The sequence below is a fragment of the Nasonia vitripennis genome, chromosome 3 (assembly GCF_009193385.2).
Source record: "Nasonia vitripennis strain AsymCx chromosome 3, Nvit_psr_1.1, whole genome shotgun sequence".
In the NCBI taxonomy this organism is placed as follows: Eukaryota; Metazoa; Arthropoda; class Insecta; order Hymenoptera; family Pteromalidae; genus Nasonia; species Nasonia vitripennis.
The window spans coordinates 5,629,269-5,645,016 of NC_045759.1; the positions used below are offsets into that span (position 1 = coordinate 5,629,269).

The following is a 15,748-nucleotide window of genomic DNA, read 5'->3' on the forward strand; positions in this document are numbered from 1 at the left end:
ATACGTTGATCACGGCCTGAAAAGGTTAAATGATAAATAAAACGCAAAACACACAGATGTTAGTTCGTTTGCTTCGCTTTTATTTTCGACAAGATTATCATCGACTTGACATTACGTTCAATAACTTTATTTACAAAACATTCGGGTATAAGCACTAATGAATTTTTCTTGTTTCTTGTTATTAGTTCGCGAAGAGTCCCTCGAATTATTTACAAAAATCGCTTAAACATGACCACGAGTCATACACAAGGAAAAAAACACGTGCATTATCTCTCAGCTTACTCTCAGATTTTGAATCTTAACTTCCCCATTTTTTTCCATTTATTTCATATTCACGCATTCTTTACGCAGGTTTTTTCAATTTGATACCTGTAGCGCAGAGCCTTCCACGTTCCAATTATCGATAATACTAAATCGGAAATTATTTATCAGTCATTTTTTCTTCAAACTACGTGTATTATTCAAGCAATAGTTCTGATTATTTCTGCTATGCCGCCGCTTGTATAGAAGTCAGTGAAGGAAAAACCACGTGTTTATCCTGCAAAATATTTTCGAAATAACGTTCAAGTGGCGAGCATCATTCAGTATTGTCGATAACTTGAAGTAAAATCTCTATACTAACAAAAAAAAAAAAACTAAAAAAAATGATTTGCTTATTGGTATTTCTGTATTTTTTGTCATGATCAAAAGTTTGACAATTTAAAACTAACTTTATTTTTTTTCATGATTACTTTTCTTTTTTATTCATTAATTTTTCGTTTGCTTTTATTTGCGAACAATCGCAATGCCGCACGCGATCATAAACGCAAATAATAGTGGCACCAGCGTGCACTTGTGTCTTTCATCTCCTTGTTCTGTTATGAGCTTTTTTTATTTATATATATTTATATTTATAACCAAAACTTATCTCAATATTTGTATCTTTAGCACTCATATTTAATATAATATGCTTTCTAAAGATAAGGAAAGTTTTTTAATCAAATGTTAAGTTTCAAGCAGATTCAGTCGCTCTTCAGTTCCTAAGTAGGAATGAAATGTATGATATTGTTAGAAGGTATGGATGCTTTCAAGTCAACGAATAAAACTGTTACATTATATTGGTTTCAATTGTAGACTACTGAGGCAAAAAATTATCATTACAATAATATGAACTCGAACTCAATAAATAGGAAAATAAATTTCAAGAATACAATATAAAAAGCAAGATTGCAGACTATAACAAACATTCTTACCTTCTAAAATATCAGAGAAACACTCATAAGTCTTTTCATTTATCTCATAAGATCTTTTTGTGAGCTTTTGAACAATTTTTCCAGTTTGTTGCTCTAGTTCTCAACAAAGAGAAAAATCAGGCGTTCAAGTTTTAGTGGGTTTTCAGTATCATTTCGGCCAGCAAGGAATTAAAAAAGGCAGTACCGTAATAGCTCATAGCTTATTTTTCTTCACTCGTCATTGAAATTACATGTATTTTTATTTCTCCATTAAAAGTACCGAAACATTACACAGCCATACTGCAATACTTAGAAAAATTCGCCGTAGCTTTCGATTACTCAATCTCTTCAGTTCTATCTGGTATGGAAAGAATTCTTAATATTCAATCAAATGTATTACGATAAACAAATGTATTCCATTGTTTACTGAATTCAATTTATGTGCAGAAAGAGTATTATTTCATGTTGCACACCAATGATGTAGCACTTTTTTGTTCATGTTTGTGTTAGTTATCAATGAATTCAATTTTAGATGTCAAAATAAATAAAATGTTGCAATATTTTGCACAATGTACAATGTGGACAGTGAAAAATATGCGAGAATGTAATGAATTTATGTAAAGTGGTTTATTTTTCATGAATTTTTTAAATGTTCGTGTCGTTAATAATATCTATCATCAGATATACTTAATAATAAATTACGCGACTGTTGATAATTTTAACAAACCCTATCATAAAACCTTTTCCGATTTCTAAATTCATCGACTCTTCATTTATTGAGACGCTTATTTTACAACAGCTATTGATGCAAAGTTTAATGAATATTTTACATATAGTTTTGTTGAAAAGTACTCTAGCTAAGTTCTTTTTAGCAGAAATGCATTTGGTCAGACAAATCGAGGCCGGCAATGACCCTATGGATATCCATACTTTGACATATAGATGTCCTTAATATATGTTAATGTCTATTAAAAAAATTATTACAGTCCTACATAATTAATTATTCCAGTATTCGAGATGCCGTTTCATAACCCACCATTTATTAATGCAACATTTTTTGTTCAGACGAACCTTTTTGTTTTTATTTGACGTACAAATTAAATGAATCCTAACCAAAATGAACTTTTGCGTGCTAATAAAAGAATCCTACATCAAATTGGTTATGAGTTTGTAATTAAAAATTCATGAACATTAGTTTTCCTGACAGAAGGAATTGTCGAGATATAAGAACAGATCGTATCTACAAAAAACAATTGCATGTCACTGTGGATAAATATTTTTTCGCACTGCTATGAAAATGAGAAAACTTATTCTTAAACGCCTTTGGCACAAAAACTGTATGTTTACAATCTAAAAATAAAGTGGCATCTGTTTAAAAGAACCTGAGATGTTTTACAATCATCCAAGTTATACATTAAAAAATGCATTATTTATAAACTTTTTTGAAATATTAAACCTATACTTATGAGTACGAAAATGCATGAATTGATAAGAACGTTTGAAGTACGGATTCACTTTAATATATTTTGTAAAAATTAAGGTTGAATACGTTCATATATTCATATGTCTTTCGGCACACTTATCAATAGATACTTTTTGATTAAAGTCTCAAAGGGTAGTAAGATTATCATACAAATTTTGTTAGTTTGCATAGGATTTGATCCATTCAATACCTAATATAGGATTATTCGTTACACGAAAAATATTCGATTCTGTTAATATACTAATGAGACTCTCGATACCCTATTCATAACGTTGCGAAAAATATCAAACAATCACATGCAACTGTGTCTTTTACAATAGATACTAAACTTAAAAGAAGAGTAAACGTTGACAATGATCTAAATAGGGATGTTCATGTCAAGGACTTATCTTTAGTCGTTACTTCTCTCATGATCCGGTCCTACCTTTTCTATGTACTTCCTCCTCTCTGCTATCGATTCACTCTCACGCACTTAAAACACAGCTGACTTTAATATCGGTATTAAATAAATCTCAATCTCTTTGTTTATCTCAATCTGCTCAGTTGTGTACGGTCGTGGAGGCATGCTGCAGTCTCTCAAGTTCCTCTAAAGAAACGACGTTTGTTTGACCAAGGTCGGGTAACTTGCCAGCGCGGGCTTGGGCCAGCAGCTCTGGACTGAACCAACGAGCCAACTGATTGGAAGTGGGCGAAAGGTCACCGCCATTGCCACCACCCATGAAACCACCGAGACCAGGTGAATTTTGGCTGCGGCCACCAACAGTCATGTTCAACTGCTGCGGACGCATAGCACGCGCATCTATCAGGGAAAATAAATATATTTTTTGAGAATTGCGCTTTAATTTATTACACAAAGCACACATGTTTGTGTGTATACTTGTCAATAATATTGATGGAGGCTTAAGTTTGGTAAGGATCTTGTTAGTTTGATTTCTGAGAACCATTACACGGAATAGGATTAAGGTTTTTGACGGAGATTCCTGGGAAAAAATTGTATAAAAGTTGAGCAATATTTCATCGAAAATTGCGAGGATAACATTACTCACCATTCCTCGCGGAATTAAAGGCCTGATTAAGCGTTTGCGGCGAGTTGACAGACCGCATCTGTTGCTGGAGGGTTAGCTCTTCTTGGAAGATATTCGGGTGTCGCATTTGCTTGAGCGGGTCGGCTTGTTGCTGCCTGTGTCCAGCCATCATCGCGTTCGCGGACTGCGGCTGTTGTTGACTAAACTGTGGGGGGATGTTCTGAAGACCGACGTTCTGGCCAGGCAGCGTGTGCTTCGAGCGCGTGGCGTTGCTACCGTAGATACCGGTACCGATTCGCTGTTGCTGCTGTTGTTGCTGCTGCTGTTGGTAGTCGATGTTGCTGCTGAAGTGCTGAGGAAACTGCTGTGGTTGCTGTTGCTGCTGCGGTGGAGGATTGCCTCCGCCACCCTTAACAATCGGTCGACCTGAAGAAGACATTTTTTTTACGATTAGGATTGTTTCTGAAAGAAGGATTTCCCTGAAAGAAATGGCAATTGAAAGTAAATGTATCCAGCCAACACCGATGAATGCCACTGCCCCTTTTAAGGAAAAAAAAACCTTTTCTGTCTTCTGTTAAATATTACTACAAAGATTAGAATAGTGGCTTGTGCGTTGTATTCGTGCATATTCCCCAAAGCTACACAGAATCGCGAATAATCACGATGAAAATAATCGGCGATGGGTCACTTTGTTATTGCTGATTATGATTAAGCATAGTAGGTTGAAATACTTTTAGAGCCGAAGCGTTATTTTGTGTCGCAGTGAAAATGTTAATTCTTTTCCTCGATCAAAGTCTCTCTTCATCTCTCTCGAGGTGTACAAACAAACGTCTCTATACTGTCTACACGCAAGAAGAATGACAGACGTGTTATGATGTTTGTTACCGGGATGCTGCTTGACGGGAGGAGGATTCGACCAGGAAGCTTGGACTTGCTGTTGTTGCTGCTGCTGCTGTTGAGTGCGCAAGGCCGCGTTATGTCGGGCCAGCACTCCCTGAGCTAGCATTTGCACGTTCGTTTGCTGTTGTTGCTGCTGCTGTTGCTGCTGCTGCAGTTGCTGAAGTTGACTGGCAGCCGCGATCGCAGCCGCCGCCTGGCTTGGGTTTATCAGCAGCTTCGACGCTGGCTCTTGGCCACCCACTACAGACACACGTAGAAGCTTAGCCGAGCCGAGGACGGCGACGCACCTTATACCGACGCTTTGTACAGAGTATGGCTTTTTTCTTACAAGTCTGATGGAACATGGTGTCCATCAGTAGCTCAAGACTTACTTTGTACAAGTTCGCAGCATTTATTATTTAATTAGGCACACGAAAAGGTAGGAGCATAATATTGGTCTCTAGTAGACAACGATAGTAAACAGGCAGCACTCTTTTCTTGAAACGTAAGGCTGTTGTATGCGGCGTGTACATAAGATTCATTGCAATCTACTACTATTCCAGCAAACTATCCTACTATATCGTTACTACAGAGTAAATGATAAACTAACTGAATTAAGCTGTGAATTAAAACGTGTTTCTTATTCACGGATAGCAGCAACAGTTTATTTATTTTTACTGATTACTTCTACTTCTACTTCTACTAAAAAAAAAACTTTCATTTTCAACCTCTCATTTAGTTTACTAAATACTTACCACAAAAATAAAAAATATAAAAAATAAAAATCTACAACTACACTATCGACTTCAACAACTGCAACAGTTAAAGTAATAAAAAAAGTTCAAAATGGTGACACAGACGAAGTAAGTTGATTCTGTGCGATATTTTGTGGAAAAGCGGAAACAGTAAAGCAAAGCAGCAGATTTTCATGTCATGCATTAAAAGCCAGAAAGAAGGCATATTTAAGATAGGAAAGTGCATAGGAGAGGGCATTCAAGCAAAGCAGTTTATTGTAAAATCTATTAAAGATTCAAGAAGCACAAGTGCAAGTAAAGCAGTATTTGTTTTCTGTAATGTGCATGGCATTATCGACCCATCGTTACTTTCATATTATTCCCGGTCGTTTAACACCGAGTTTTTGTGAATGATTCTCGTAAACAATGATATATGACAACCATACTTGTTCGTCGTCGATAAGTGCGCTATGCGACAATTGCTTGTGTTTTTTTCGTTAGATACTACGAAAGCAAAATCGATCCCACAGGGATAGTAATAGAAAAAGCTAAACTACAATTGCATACAAGAAAAATAAAATGTACGATTTCTTCAGCGCACTATTTAGTTAAGAGTATAAACTCAAAAAATATAATCTTATCGGATTTTTATAAAACCGAAGCATATGATATTTATATATATATATTTCATTTTTCTCGCGGTAGAAATATTTTTTACTGCGAACCTTACTACTAATTAGACAGTATTTTTTGTTTCTCTCAAAAAACGTTTCATTGATTTGCACATCGTAATTTTGTTGACGTTAACTGTTTAATACGAGTGTGTATGTAGTAGAGTCAAGTTAATAAATTTTTAAATGGTTAAGATAATTGATGGTCACTATTTTTTCCATTTGTGACCAGTTCAAGAAATAAGAAATTGATAAAATAACATTCAAAAATTTCTCGTAATATTTCACCTTTTCAAACAGCAGGTTTACAACAAAAATTCGACGCACGAACGATCAGCCCTTCGAGAGAAATTTTAAATGATAACTCAAAAATATCTGTTACTACTGATTGGTATATACTAAATTTTATCCCATATGTATATAAAGAATCGAATAAGTTCAAGTCAATAAAGAAGAAAAAAAAACGTTAGTTAGCTGCACTAACGGTTTCTTTACTAAAGTCTAGTTGATTCTTTTTACCCTCAATCAAAATTGCGTCCACCACTGTATCGCTATTCTCCTTACCGCTTTTCAAAGGATCGTCAACGATTTTTTGATCGTTGTTATTCGCATCACTTTTAGTTTCGATTTCTCCGGATTCGAAAATTTCAATGATTTGCAATTTTTCGCTTGGCGATTGCACGTTTATCTCTTTAATAACATCCGAGTTTTTACTAATCTCATTCACGTTCATATGCTTCGATTTTAAAGGCAGGTTTTTATCGTCACTCGCGGCGCAGCAGGCGTCTTTAATATCTAGACTGTCAAGAACAAGAAATTTCTCAAAGTTATCTAGTTCGCCCTCTTCCAGACGCTGCTGCACCTTGAAGATATAAGGAAAGATTTGATTCTGGGTTTGCGCTATTTGGGCACAAGTTAATATCGCACCCTCAGGTTCCTTCTCGGCGGTCATCTTGCGCAGGACGGAAGTCGGCGTAAATGCCAGTGGTGTCGGACTGTGCGTCTGCTTTGCTGGAGAGTTGACGGGGGTAGTAGCGCGCTGTTGTTGCTGATGCTCCTGCCGTTTACGATAATTTTCTCGCTGCTCTTCCATCTTCTTCTTGTTCAAGAGAGCCTTCTGAATTATGCTCTGCGTATGGACTGCAAGTTCACGCGGAGATGGAACTCGATGGCCCATCACTGTAATAAAAACGATATATTGCATAAACTCTAGAATATCTTACAAATAAAAACACATACAACAAAGCTTACTATTATTCATGGGCGACGGTATTCTTTGTTGCTGCTGCTGTTGGTGGTACAACTGCTGCATTAAGTGATCCTGCGAAGTCGGAGCATTCGTATGCGGACTAACAGCGCGCGGAGTTGTACCGCCGTGGAACTTTAGAATGCTAACTAAAACTTCTCGGTGACGATGTTGCATTGCAGGATTCTATGAAAAGGATTTTATAATAAGTACCAGAAATGTCAAATTGGTATCTAATTTGGGGCGAAAGAAAACACAAACCTGCAATTGCTGGATAAGATGCTGCTTGGTAATGTCTCCCTGCTGCAGTCCCCTGATGATGGCTTCAGCCTCGGGTCTTTGTAGCAAGTCCCTGGTCGAAGGCGCATTGTTAACCATCATTTGCACATCTGCGGGTATTGGACTGACGCCCATCATGCGTTGAAGTGTCTGGGGCTGCGGTTGCTGCTGTTGTGGCGATGGCTGAGGACCACCTCCCATCATCATGGATAACATTTCCGACTGTTGACGTTGCTTCTGCTGCTGTTGTTGCTGTTGAATCTGGAGAACCTTCATAAGGTTCTCGTGTTGCATTTGAGATTGATGTGGGTGCTGAACAGGTCCAAGAGGACCCACGTGATTAAAGGTAGGAGGAATCATCGGCTCGGCTGGAGGGTGGTTTTGAGAGGGCGGGCCGTGTTGCGCCTGCATTTGCTGGCTCTTCAGTGCCTGTGAGTTCAACAGCTGCAAAAAATGTCGATTAATGATTTCCAAATTTTACTTGTTTATCTAAGTAGAATCATTAATATATAAAATCTTATATTTACCTGCATTAGTGTGATAGGTTGCTGGAGTGTTTGCTGTGGCGGCATAGGAGGCTTATTTTGTGGAATAGGTCCGTTGGCTGCAGGTACTGCTTGTCCACCACTAACTTGTGCAAGCTTTAAACATTGCGCATTATTTGCATGATATCACTTCTTCAATACACCTTAATTATTGTTAAAGTCAAATCTTTATCAAACTTACCAGCTTTTTGAAAGCAGAAAGATCCTCGGATTTGTTCTGTTTGGGAGCTTCATGCTGCGGCATAGTCGGCGGTGCACCACCACGCATACGAGCTTCCAACTCTTCTAAACTAACTACCTTTCCACCACCTGAAAAAGGAATTTAACTGTGAATTTGTTTTCTGAATTTAACCAGTTAATTGAAAATTAATACGATTAAAATCACTTACCCATCTCTTTGATAGACGCGTTCTTCATCATCGGAAGAATAGTATTCATAACATCACCCTGCCCATTTTGACTAGGCGGTGGAGGAGGCTTGCGTTGCAGCATCTCCAGTAACTTGATGCCCGTGCTGGAACCTGACTGAGGTGGCATCGCGTTGTTCGGTGTATTAGCTGCAGGCGAAATTGGCGCAAAGAACGCATTGGATTCGCTAACAGAAGGAATATGGATTTTCGGCTCGGATATGTCGTTCAGCAGATTATTCAGCAGTTCATCTTGGATGGAACACCTCATAGAATCCTGCTGATTTTGTTGATGTTGTTGCTGCTGGCTCGGAGGACTCTCGCGCTTAAACCACTGACTGAAGCGCGAGCCAGAACCACCGTTCGTGCCCACACCATTCTGAATGATAAATAACGTTACGGTTTACAAAAGGTACATAGTATACCAATAAATAATACGCGATTAGAAAATTTAGACTAACGGTCAGAAGACCAGGAACTCCAGGGAAGTTGTCGGATTTAAGGAACTCGTCAAGATTGAAGTCCGAATGATCGTTCTTCTTTTTGTTATTATTGGCATTGGATTGTTCGTCGGAAGCGTTTGATGGCTCGGTGATCTTGCTGACGTCGCTCGACTTTTCCTTAGGCACTGGCGACTGCAATTCATTTTGCTCGGATATAGGCGAGTGAGGCGCCACAGCCGTGATCGGATGATCCATTGATGTCGGTGTACTGCGACCTGATACAAAGCAGTGTTCTCCGTTAGAAATACGCAAGACGCAGACGTACGACAAGAGTGAAAAATTTCGAAAATCCAACCTTTTGGACCACCAACGGCGTGAAGCTTATCAGAAGGTGGCGCGGTAGAAGCAGCAGCAGCGGCAGCCGCAGCCGCAGCCGCAGCTGCAGCAGCTTTCTCCTCCTTCTCGAGGGCTGCCTTCTTGTTGCGCTTCTTCTGAGCAGGAGACTGCTTCTTGGTCTTGCCAGAGCCACCCGGGCCAGTTGCCTTGTCTTCAGGTATGTCCTCGAAACCGCGAAGCTCGATCGTATCGTGCTGCGAGGTCGGGCCTGAGCTGAACCACTCAGGCTCTTCAACCTCGCGGTTATCGCTGAAGGTGCGCCTGCGGTCATTACTGTACCTTCAACAAGATGCCAGACGTAACGATTTATAGCCCAACTGGGTTAGTTATGACCATGAATATAAAGAACTCCCTAGTAATTCCATTGTTACTCAGTAACTAGAGGGGAAGGTGTGTTATATATACAGAATGCGTTAGTACATGACTTTGTGAAAAGATTCTTCTCACTATAGTTACCTTCCACGATCTCTGCCACCGCGATCCTTATCCCGATCATTCCTATCCAGACGATCCCTGTCACGATCACGATCGCGGTCCCTGTCGAAGTCTCTGCCAAACGATCTTCGCTCGTATCTGTCGAGCCGGTCGTCGCGGTCTCGGTCGCGATCGCCACGGTCGCGATCACGATCACGATCACGATCACCGCGATCACGATCACGGTCACGGTCACGGTCACGGTCTCCGCGGTCCCTATCCCTGTCCCTGTCGCGGTCTCGGAGAGAACCGGACGGCCGATCGCGGTCACGATCACGATCACGGTCACGATCACGGTCACGATCACGATCACGATCGCGGTCACGGTCCCGGTCTCGGTCGCGATCGCTGCCCGACCTGAAGCTGTAGTCCGAGTCGTGCTTGTCGTTCTCGGGTCGGAAGTCCCACATGTCGCGTTCGCGAGTTAGGATGCGACCGCTGCCGATGCGGCGTGAGTCTCGGTGGGATATCTGCAAAAGAGAAAATTTAAACGTTAGCCAACTGCATTCGAGAGAATCGGTAACTGCAAAGTGTTAAAAAGATACCCACCTCAGTCTTTCCAATGGGGCTGACGGGCCGCTTGTTAGGTGGTTCGGTGACGTTGACGAAGCAGCCGGAGATGAAGCTTCGCCGTTGAGGGCTAAGGACGATGCCATCCTGCTCCTTGCGTATGCGCTCGCGCGGGTCGCCTCCGCCTCCGCTGCGCCTCTTAGCCGAGACATTGCCCTCACTGGCCGAGGTATCGGCGCTAGCAGAACCTCCGCCTGAACGAGAGGGCTGTTCTCGGCTACGCGGCTCTTCGTCCGGGGTGTCGCTACGCTTGCGGTCCAGATGCCAGCGTTCCGGGTCCCAGACGCCGCGAGAGCTGCGAAAAAGTCAGATATTAATTCACTCGTTCGAATTCCGATTCGTTGATGTCGAGGCGCTGTATTACTTACTTGTTGTAGGCAGAATCGAGACAGTCGGGTTTCCGCTTCGACAATGGGAGCACCTTAATTTTCATTAGCTCCTCCTGAAATTACAGGGACGATCGATTTTCGTGCTTGCTATGAATGAGAGGGATGATATTATCGTTATGGAACCTACCCTGGAATATTGATACTGAGGCCTCGAACGACCGATCTCTACGATGGAAGTGTCGGTCACCTCTCCGGCGATCGACATCGAAATAATCGCCTCATCTCCTTTATCGGATAAATGCAAAATATAGTGATCTGATGTAGTATCAGAAATTGAAAAATACGTAATACACGCTCGCGTTATCAGTACACAATTTCTTTAAAAAAAATTGAAATTTCCAAGTCAATGAAATACAGTCAGAGTCAAGCCATCCGTTAAAAACAAACCAATTAAAAAAAAAAATTCTCCCATCTTCTCCCTACTTACGAAAGTTGAGCTTGGGCGCGGGTAAAGCCTTGGTATTGCGTCGGGACCAGTGATACGACTTGATCTTCTGGGCAAGAGTCGAGTCGAGACTCGGTACACCCGTCGGTCCGACCAGCGGACGACGACGTTGGCGCCGATAACGTTGCTGCGGTTGACCCGCGCTGTCGAGCCTCATCGCTTCTTTTCGATTCGCCTCAACTGTCCTAAGATTTCGGCCGTCGTCGCTGTCGTCGTAGTTTTCCGAATTTTATGCTCGGGTATACTGGCAATTTTATTTTCGAATTTAATAGCCTGCGTTGGGTGTGGTTATTGTTATAGATTCGAAAATTTAACGGACTAGTCTCGCCACGGCGTTGGCAATTCGATTCGGCGAATCTGTTTTGAAATTCGAGAGGCTATATAAATTGACAAAGGTGTTTACACACTCGCGCGTAAACAGAGGGCTGCGGAGTTGGATAAACTTTTGGCTAATTATGCTTTACTAAATGAATTGTAATGTGCGTTGGATGCTTGAATTTAAGGAGCAAAAAAAATGTCGAAACGAACGTTACACAGAAGCGTCAGCAAAAACCGAAACCAGCCGCCGAACTTCAAAACCGCTGATTTTCTCAACGAGCATAACACTGCAGTGTTTATCCTCTGAAGATCGCGCAAAGGACACGGCTCAGCTTTCCTTTCGCAACAAAACGGAGCAGAGGTTCGCTCGACTCGATTCTACCGCGGCCGTGTACGAAATAATCCGATGAAAAATCGCTTCTTTACCTCACACGCGCTCAACCTTAGGCTCTACGCGTCGTTGATGTAATCCTTCATCGGACTCCACGTCCAGATGACCAGGCTGAAAACGGCGAGAAAACCTTCCGCGAAGCCCGGAGCTTCGATGCTCATATCAACGCAACGAAAATACCTTTCTTATTCGGTTATATACTTAATATTTACGAGAAAAAAAAACACTGCACGCTGGCACTTGAAGATCCGAATTTTTCAAGACGAGAGACAAATAGTTAATAAAGAGAGAGCGAGACATACAGGGGGACACAACTGCACGAGAGAGAACTCCGGGACATACTGAGGGCTGGTGAAAATCAGCTAGTCGCAGAAGCTCTCCTTGTCATTGGGCGCGAGCGTAAACACGAGCGGCCGTTGGTTTGGGATTTTGAAAAGCGCGAGAGGGACTTGTTGCCGGGGAGAGGTGAAACGGAGCGCTATACACATGGATTTGTGTGTGTATAATGTGCTCTATTATACGAAAGAGAAGGAAGTTTTGGAGGGAGAAGGATTCGGGTGCGAGAAGCTTGATGGCTGTATGGGAAATTGCGAGAAGCGCGAAATTGAGCTTGGAATGAATGTTATGAAGTGTGGGTAAGGGATCGACTATTGATGATTGTTGCTTATCAATCTTTCCATTGTACGGTTACGAGGAAATTTGCTTAACTGCTGAAACTAGACTTTGTAGTATATAATCTCTTTCACCGTGGCATTCCTCTTTGTACATGGAAAAGTATACATATATGTAGTTTTTTCTAAAGAGTTGAGTCATAATTTAGAGAATAAAAAAAAACAGTATAATTATATCAAGAGTTTAAAATAAGGTATTTTTGTACCCCGGTCAGGCCTAAAAAGAAAAAAAAAATGCTGAATTGAATCATCTTTTACTATATTGTTGGTCTGCGACTTCGATAGTAATGTAAAATTGACCAAAGTTGTAATATAGTAAAAAGCTTCAGCAGCAAAAGAAACTGTAATATCTAAATTCATCTGAAAACAAAAATTTCAAACTTTTGTTTTTCTTTTGATAAATATCATAAACTTAATAAATGACTCCAAGCTCATTGCAGTCGAGTAGCTTGTATTCATTAAGGCCTGATGGAATAGGTCTTTTATCAATAATATATGCATTTTTATGTTACTAATGCATAGCAGGGTCAATATACTAGAGGCTTGAAACAAGATAGGGTTAGGTTATGTCACATAAGAAACCAAACCTATTCAGTAAAGCAAGTGAGAGAATGTGAACCATTCAGGGAAAGATAAATTCAAATAAGGCTACAGTTATTGTTATCAGCAAACAGATCTTTTTTGTGACGTAAAATTTCTTGTTAAAAACTCCGATTTATTCTTAAAAAAGACTCAAACTTAGGGTAACGGTTAGCTGCATCTTTATACAACTGTATGCTTTTATTGATTAAAATTTATCTTATTTTTGTGAATACACCGACGTACACCAATGTCAATGATCATCCCATTATCTTTTAATATGTTTATCAAAGAGAATGGGTGATCAAAAAATTTGATTTCATTTGTTTCATGCGCAATTCACTTGAAGTAGCTCTGTAACTGATATAGAAATAAGTATGTTTTATTGAGATACTAAAAATTGTATTTCATAATCTTTTTAGTCTGAATATAACTTGATATCAAGCTATCTCTTATCAATAATAAACTTATTTTGCTTCATTTTATTTACTACAGTCATTTCTTTCAGGTCAAGCTGAAAGAACTGTATCTAAGAAGCATTTTCATTTAATCCTGACTTCTTGAGATGGGATGCACATATTAACGAGACTGAAAAGTCAATAAGAGTGCAGCAATAATCACGCAATTAAAAATTGAAAATAAATATGTCCCCTTTGACCTAGATATTGCAATTATTTTTGCATTTTTGGCATAAATTCATCATCATAGATTAGTCATTGTAATCTTGAATAAAAACTCCTTCAAAACCACTTTATGAAACTGCTAGATTTAAGAACAGTCCGTTTCATAAGGAGTATCAGCCAGCACATCGGCGTGCTGACCTAACCTGCTGATTTGGGAGTACATGAACTGATTCAGAATACTGTTTGATGAACCAGCTCAAATAACAAGGATGGCTTGACTTGACATTCCACGCATACGTATTTCATTAACAAAGAAACCTTATTGATACATCAGTTGATATGAGTACTCACCTTCAGCTTCAGCTTCAGCTTCTGGCTCATCCTTGGGGTCGGGCGCAATCTTGTCGCTGGATGTGGAACTGGTGGACATGGTTCTCTCTATCTCCGACTCCAGGCCTGCGTCTTCCAAGGAGCCCTCAATATCAGCAGTCAGCAAACTCTCCTTCACTCGACCAAACGAGCTCTCCGGCACTAGCACTGATTTCATATAATGTATACCTTATGTACTGTTTAATATCACAGACTCGTTTTATTTTTTCGCTCTCGTATCTTGCTCGGCACACGACGGGGGTAAAAACGAAAAACCGTGTCGCTGCTCTTCAACTCGTCGACTCGCGTTCTCAATCTCTCTCAACTCTCTCGCTCTGTCCCAGCTGCGGCGGTGGCGAGAGGCGAAAAAAAGTTGAGGCTCGTCGAGAGAGAGGATCGGAAGAGATGAGTGTTTACGTGCCACACACTGGAGGAGAGAAACGCACATAAGCTCACAGCAGTTTCGCGCACAGAGAGATCTCTCGCGACACGTACAACGAACGAATAACGTACGCACGATATGCGCGCGCGCCCGCGAGAGTAAGTGAGAAAGGGAGAGAGAGAGAGAGAAAAGGCTGTAGTACGTGTAAGCTCGCTTATATGCGTGTGTGCGGAATAAAGAGAGACAGATAAAGCTGGCCGACGAGGATGGTGTGTCTGGAAGGTTCGAGGAGCCTTCCCGGTCAGGTGAGCGCGTCGAACTCCTGCGGTTAGGTGGTGTAGGTGTTGCTGCAATAGGCGGAGAGCAGGTCGCACACAGCTCGACAGCAGCCGGGACTCATCGGCTGCTGATGTTCTCTCTCTCTCTCTCTCTCTCACTCTTTTCCCTGGTGATCCTGGCGACGCTGCTGCTGTTTAGTTCGACGTCGTCCTGCACACGTGTGGTGTTGGGCCGCGACGTTGTAACAAGTTGTAATATAGCGTACGACAGCCTGAACCTTCTCAGCAAACTGACCGCTGCCGATGCTGTTGTTGCTGCAGGCCTATGCGAAAATAGAAAATGGCGCACACGGTGCTGGGCATGTGTGTGCACAGGGTAACGCTGCTGCTGCTGCTCGCGGCTTTCTCCCTCTCGACGCGATTTGGCTGTATAACGTTACACGCTCTGATCTCTCTCACTGCTGTAGCTGCACAATGTACTTAGGTACTGAACGTCGTAGCACGTCTCACACTCCCGGGCACGGGTCACCTGGTCCACTGACTGCGCCGCCTGTACACGGCGCCTTTTTTTTGCTCCTCTTCTCGCAGCTTTTACAGCTGTCTTTCTCTCGCACTCTCCTCTTTCTCGGCCGATTTACCCGTTGTCTTCGCGGCCAGCGGCGGCAGCGGCGACGATACCTTCTCTCTCTTTATACACTTTGCAGGTATAAGTAGTAGGTATTAACGTGTGCGTGCCAGACGCCAGTGCGCGCGAGCGAGACTTTGTTGTTTGCGTCGCGGCGTCGCGAGAGAGCGCGTGTCGGCAGCGGCGGCAGTCCGGCGCGTATACATATAGCATATCGCTCTACTCGGCTTTTGGGGCGCGCCGCGCGCCGCCGCTTTCAGCTCAACGCACGGCTCAACGAGATGGATGTTGTATTTGCGCGAATACCGCCAGTGC

At 41.6% G+C, this 15,748-nt stretch overlaps 1 protein-coding gene and 1 long non-coding RNA gene across 8 annotated transcripts; one reads left to right on the top strand and one right to left on the bottom strand.

Moving 5' to 3' along the window:
* Window positions 1-59: 59 nt before the first annotated feature.
* Window positions 60-15,590, bottom strand: LOC100679086 (ataxin-2 homolog). Of its 7 annotated transcripts, none has more exons than XM_031926968.2 (17): window positions 14,968-15,572; window positions 14,131-14,316; window positions 10,880-10,977; window positions 10,732-10,805; window positions 10,343-10,658; window positions 9,776-10,263; window positions 9,279-9,601; window positions 8,942-9,198; window positions 8,463-8,859; window positions 8,255-8,382; window positions 8,056-8,169; window positions 7,511-7,972; window positions 7,255-7,435; window positions 6,931-7,182; window positions 4,605-4,859; window positions 3,741-4,145; window positions 60-3,493 (listed from the first exon to the last, which is right to left on the bottom strand). In XM_031926968.2, coding segments are annotated over exons 1-17 (4,197 nt in total). In that variant the 5' UTR covers window positions 14,969-15,572; the 3' UTR covers window positions 60-3,233. The 7 variants fall into 7 exon arrangements, with proteins under 7 accessions (XP_031782828.1, XP_031782829.1, XP_031782830.1 ...); XM_031926969.2 differs by lacking the exons at window positions 14,131-14,316; window positions 14,968-15,572 and adding exons at window positions 11,180-11,441; window positions 11,942-12,227; XM_031926970.2 differs by lacking the exons at window positions 14,131-14,316; window positions 14,968-15,572 and adding exons at window positions 11,180-11,470; window positions 11,942-12,227.
* On the top strand, window positions 12,389-13,905 carry LOC107980853. Its single transcript, XR_004227170.1, has 2 exons — window positions 12,389-13,326; window positions 13,665-13,905. It is a non-coding gene; the product is annotated as an uncharacterized LOC107980853 (long non-coding RNA).
* Window positions 15,591-15,748: the final 158 nt, after the last annotated feature.